The sequence below is a fragment of the Chenopodium album genome, chromosome 10 (assembly GCF_948465745.1).
Source record: "Chenopodium album chromosome 10, dcCheAlbu1.1, whole genome shotgun sequence".
NCBI lineage: Eukaryota > Viridiplantae > Streptophyta > Magnoliopsida > Caryophyllales > Amaranthaceae > Chenopodium > Chenopodium album.
In genome coordinates this window covers 45,605,774-45,611,962 of record NC_137843.1, presented here as the reverse complement: position 1 = coordinate 45,611,962, position 6,189 = coordinate 45,605,774, and the positions used below count along the sequence as shown (strand labels likewise).

Sequence of the window (6,189 nt, the reverse complement as noted above, 5' to 3'; positions counted from 1 at the left end):
TTGTCATATCAAAATCACTCATTGCTGTAATCATTATTGCATCACAAAGTATGAAGTACTTAGCCTCCGCGCCTAAGTTACCCAAATACTTTCATCACCGAGTCAACAATTGAGATAGCCTAGGATGTTACAATCCTTGCACCATGAGATATAACATCAGCGCATACATTTGACTAAGCTCATTCAACATGCACCGCAAACACTCAAACACTCGCTTTGATTCTTTTTCGCGTCTTTCTTTTTCGGGAGAAAGTCGGTACCCTCCACAAAAATGACGGAAAATTTTAATTTTAAAATTTCGCTTTTTTACATTTTCGAGTCGTACAATCACATTACAATGCATACACGAGTCATGCACATTGAGTCATGTCGAGTCAAACACATTGAGTCAACCTCAAGTCAGTCAAAACACATCGAGTCAAAGCAATCACAATGAGTCTAGTACACCAAAACTTAGGCCAACCCTAAAAACATGAGCAAAGTCCTATAGTCTAAAATATAGATGCAGGTACTTGATTGACGATTGGCCTACCGACGTCATATTGATTGATTGGGTTCCTTGGTACGCCAGTTAGCCCCTATAAGAAAATTGACATGATTAGTAGTCGGCTCGATTACAATCGCAATCAGTGATCGGCCTGACGACGATCATCTCACTTAGCTTAAGCGCCTAAACATTGGCTCATTACAAACACCAAGGCAAGTACATCACCTATACGACGATTTTCCAAGATTTGATTATCACCTCAAACTGGTAAAGTTTCCAAGCGTGGATTGTTGTACTCCTTCTCTGTTTGGCAAATTTTTCCAAGTTCGGATTGTCATATATTCATAGAAACCTTGGCAATTTTTCCGAGATTGGATTGTCATACACCCAGTTCCCTATGGCAAAATATCCCAAAGGATTGTCGTAGGTCTTTATTTATCTTAAAAATTTCGGCAAAGGTTCCCCAACGAGGCAACGAGGATTGTCATTCATTTCAGTAAGTGGCAAATTTTCCTGAAGGGGATTGTCGATCGACTCTTTTTTGTAAATGTTCCAAGACGCGGATTGTCAATTGTGGCAATATTTTCCCAAAAGGATTGTCGCATAGCATTGGCAAATTTCCAAGGTGGATTGCTTTCAAGAGTTATATTCCAAGACGTGGATTGTCGATCGTAGCAAGGTTCTTATGACAGATTGTTACGAAGCATTGGCAACTTTTCCCAAAATTGGATTTTGGCAAAATTTCCGAGCTACGGATTGTCGCTCCATCGTGGCAACATTTCCTAGGATGGATTGTTATGTGGCATTGACAACTTTCCTTAAATCGGATTGTCGTACATCATTCAAGAGTTGTGTTGGCAACTATTCCTAACGAAGAGAGGATTGTCATCACCCCTAAAACATCAACATAGCAAGTATTCAAGCAAAGCATCAGCAGATAGAGGATCACAAGGCAACGAGGTCTTCGACGATATTCTCTAGGATGAGATAATTGTCAAAGCTGAGGATGGCTACAAGCAGTCATCTTCGACGATATTCCCTAGGATGTGGAAGATTGTCATAGCAAAGTTGAGGATGGCTACAGGCAGTGATCTTCGACGATGATCCCTAGGATGTGGAGAGTTTTCACAAATAATCGAGGATAGCTACAAGCAGCGGTCTTCGATGATGGCGTTCACGAGGCACTGTGGAGGTCGTCACTACAAAATGCAACAACAAAATCAGTTACTCCAGAGGCGTGTACTCGACGGTGCAAGATATGTGTTTCTTAACTCTTTTATCTGTTTAACTAACGCTAGTTTGCAGGTATCGGTGTTACAAGAATGATTTAGGATCGCAGAACGTTCTGAATCATTCTCCGTCCCTATCGCTACTTTGACTTTTGTTTTTGAAACTTGCGTTTCTCCAAACTCAGTCAAAGTGGGGGCTTCTGTAGACACCTAATTGTGTCTTCCCAAAAGCCAAACCCAGTGATGAATACTTTTCACGTCACTTGATTATCGAACTAGGTGAAAATGTGGAAAGTCTTGTGATGCAGTTATTTAAGAGAAATCTTTCCTTCTGTTTTCGAAAATCTTCTCTATTTATGAAAATAGCTAGTCCAATTTAGCTTGGTCCATGACAGGGGTCCGATAATAGTGTAATTGGGTCGAGTTCGCAAAGAGCTTTCCAATGATATATTATAATCCCAATTCCGATGAATAATTGGGTCTGAAATGGTTTTATGGCCCAATAATCTAGTGGATGGCCCATTAATTATTATTCCTAAAATTATTAGGATTACTTCTGGTCTTCTAGAATAATCTAGAAGGTTATTTTGAGTTCTAATAGAGTTAGGATTAATAATTATATCTTTTGAAAATAACGAATTTGATTTGAAATAAAACAAGTGTTTTATTATGATAAATCTGTTTTAAATAAATAAACACGGAGTTTAATTGCTTAGTATATTAAGAAAAGGATTCCGTACAAAAGCGCGTTTTATCTTTTAATTAGCGCTAAACGACAAATCTGTCGCCAAACGACAGAGCCTGTCGCCATGCGTGATGCTTGTCGTTTCGCGCTGGATCCTGTCGCTGGCGACACGGGTCAGTTTTATTCCGATTCAAATTCTAACTATTGTTAATCGTTTTCGGACTATTTTCTCTATAAATAGGGTCGTATTTCCCCGTTTTCAATCATCAACAATCATTCACAATCATCAACAATTATATCTTTTCTCTTCTCTCTCAAGCAATAGCTTATTCTTTCTCTCTTTTTCTAAACCTTTCCCAAATACAAAATTCCTCATTCACAAGTTCTAGACACACCTAGCCAAGTTCAAATTTTCCTTCGCCCTTGACGTGAAAGGTTGATAATTTCTGAGGGTTTGGTCCCAAATCCTTATTTCAATTATTTAATTTAATTGTTTGATTTAGTATTTTACTTGAAGTTACTAACGCGTGTATTTTGTTATTAGAAGGAGATACGAGGCATCGAAGTAAGTAATTTAATTGCTTAATTATTCTTTTGATATAGAAATCATGCTTAGATTATATTAATTCCTAGTATCATGTTAGGATGTTTTTATTAATTTCTAGTTACATGTTTAGGTTTCTTCCTATTTCTTCTTTCATGTTAGTATCATGTTAGGAATAAAGCTTTGATTTTAATGTTTAGTGACATGCTAGGATTTGTTATTAATCTTGTTAGTATCATGTTTAGGATCTTGCTAATATTATTATGCTTTATTGAGATTGAATATTATTATGAATATCATGATTGTCATTATTATTGTTGCTTGATATATTATTATGTTGTTGCTTGATCACGCCCTCTCTTGCAGGTTTAAAGGGAATTTGTACTTGAAATCATGCTTAATAAGATAATTAATAATCTTGTTTAGGCTAATATGATTATAATTCAAGTGATCGCCAATAATAGTTTTGTTTGTGCATTAATATTCAACCAACATAGATTAAACAGGTTTAGGGTTAATATATTGATTGTATGTTAGTCAGAAAGCGCACATGAATATGAGAAGAATAAAGTAGAGGCCTATTTTTAGGGCAGGTTCAATCTCTTTTAGGTTGGATTTGTACCTTCATCCCCGAATATCCAGTCATGGTTCCAGACCACTATGGAGTTAGCGATCTCATGGATCGTGAAGGGTGTAACCTTCACCCTGTGAACGGTTTACAAGTTCCTAAAACTTGTTGGCGACTCTTTTACTCTAGCTTCCTTCCCTTTAGACGCCACTATACTTAAGTGTATGATCACAGTGGGGCTCAAGTGTGGGATGCTTGAAATATTCCCTACACCGAGTGTCCAGCTTTTAGGGAAGCATGCTGCCATTGCAACAACTTCCTTCTTAGATTTTCATCAGGTCTAACCACAATCTTGCCATTTCTCTTCAATAAACCATCCTGCAGACTGGACCCAGTAGTATCACCAGAGGCTAAGTTCAAAATTTGAAAAATAGCCTGAGTATTCACATCAAGATCATAAATGGCCTTGATAGACGTTGCTAAATTTGAGTCTACTACAGAAATTTCCAACATGAGCACTTGAGAGCCCTGAACTCTAGATAAGGCATCAACAACCAAATTCTCAGATTCAACCTTGTATTGAATCTCATAATCAAACCCCATCCACTTGGACAACCAAAATTGTTGAAAAGGAGTTGAAATCTTTTGCTGCAAAAGCCATTTCAAGCTCTTTTGATTAGTCTTGACCACAAAATGAGCTCCAACTAGGTGTTGTTCCCACTTTTGCACTGGAAACACCATGACAAGCAATTCTTTCTCATAGACATATAATCTCTGCCATTTGGGCCTAGAGATCTGCTAATATAAGCAAGTGGATAGCTATCCTGCATCAGAACAACCCTAATCCTTATTTTAGAAGCATTCTATCACAAATGTCTTAGAAAAATCTAGGACAACAAGGACAGGATCACTAGTCAATGCAGACTTAAGTGCTTCAAAAGCATCTTGAGCAGCATCATGCCACTCAAATGCTCCCTTTTTAAGCAAATCAGTAAGTGGTTTGCCAATAGTAGCATACCCTTTAACAAATTTCCTGTAATATCCTGTCAACCTAGGAAACTTCTTAATTCTTTAACAGAAGTAGGAATAGGCCAAGAACTAACAGCATCAATCTTCTGGATCAGTTTCTACACCCTTAGCAGATATGAAATGACCCAAATACTCCACTCTATCAGTGACAAAAGAACACTTGCTTAATTTAGAAAACAAAGAATGTTGCTGCATTAGTTCCTAAAAAGCAGCCAAGTGTTGCCAATGCTCCTCCTAACTGTTGCTATAAACAATAATATCATCAAAGAAAACCAGCACACTCTTCCTCAAGACAAGCTTAAATACTTCATTCATCCAACTCTGAAAAGATGATGGAGCATTTTTCAAGCTAAATGGCATGACCAAAAACTCATATATAGTGACCAACATGAGTTTTGAAAGCTGTTTTGAACACATCATTGGGGTGTACTCTCAACTGATGGTAACCAGCTCTCAAATCAAGCTTACTGAAAACTGTCGCACCTTCCAAATCATCAATAAGTTCCTCCAAAACAGGAATTGGAAACTTATTTTTGATTGTTTTCTTATTGAGCTCTTTATAATCAACACATAACCTCCATGTCCCATCCTTCTTCCCCACCAAAACCACAGGTGAAGCAAAGAGGCTGTCACTGTTTTGGATGATTCCCCTTTATAACATTTCCTGCACTAGTTTCTCAATCACATCCTTCTGCTTGAGTGGATATCGATGATCAAATACCCCCCTACTGGGTGGAAACTCAGTTGGTTCTTTAAAGATGCCAGCAAACTGAGTTTTCAGTTGTCTCAACTCTGTTGAGTCATTGTTTTCTTTAGAAAGCTTAAACAATTCACAAGGCACAATAGTAGTATTAGACACCTGTAGCAAACAGATCTGACCAGCTTCCTGCAGAAGCCTGTTAGAAGGGTCACTCTCACTGACTTGCACTTTCTGAGTTGGAGCCCCCTTTAATTCCACCAAATCCTTATTAATGCAGAATTTCATAGTCAACTGTCTAAAATTCCAAGTGATTGAACCAAGAGTGCTAAGCCATTGCACTCCTAAAACCATGTCACAACTGCCTAGGGAAATAAGCATGACATCTGCCATAAAGTGATGACCCCCCAAAGTCCATGAGGAATCCTTATAGACTGAATCACATAAAAAGTGGTTGCCATATGCCACTATCACTGACTGGCCAATAATATTTTCAATTTTACACCCCAAAACTAGAGCAAGTTGTGCGTCTAGGAAGTTATGAGTACTGCTAGAGTCAATGAGAGTTTGCAGTGGTCTGCCCTTTACCAATGCTTTAACTCTCATTGTATGGAAGTATTGACTACCTGATAATGCACTCAAAGAGATTTGAGGCTTAGAATCCAGCTCATTATTCTACTCTTCTAGATCTACCACATCAGCATCTACCTTATCCAACCCAGGTATCTCAACAGTAATGAGTTGAGGTTCTTTAAACTGACACTTATAGTTTATGTCAAATGGTGCATCACAATAGTAACATAATCCCTTAGCAATTTTCTCAGCTCTCACATCAGCAGGGACATATCTAGGTTTCTGGAAAGGTTTAGTGTATGTTTTAGCTAAGAGTAGAGGTTTAATGGGAGGTGTGGGAAAAAGAGGTGGTTTAGAAGAATTAGCAGTAGGAAATG

At 38.0% G+C, this 6,189-nt stretch overlaps 1 protein-coding gene across 1 annotated transcript; it reads right to left on the bottom strand.

Moving 5' to 3' along the window:
- Nucleotides 1-3,780: 3,780 nt before the first annotated feature.
- LOC145565262 (uncharacterized) lies at nt 3,781-5,845 on the bottom strand. The gene is made up of 3 exons (XM_081625324.1): nt 5,202-5,845; nt 4,417-4,582; nt 3,781-4,308 (listed from the first exon to the last, which is right to left on the bottom strand). Exons 1-3 carry the CDS (start codon nt 5,843-5,845, stop codon nt 3,781-3,783), a joined length of 1,338 nt encoding a protein of 445 aa, XP_081481450.1.
- Nucleotides 5,846-6,189: the final 344 nt, after the last annotated feature.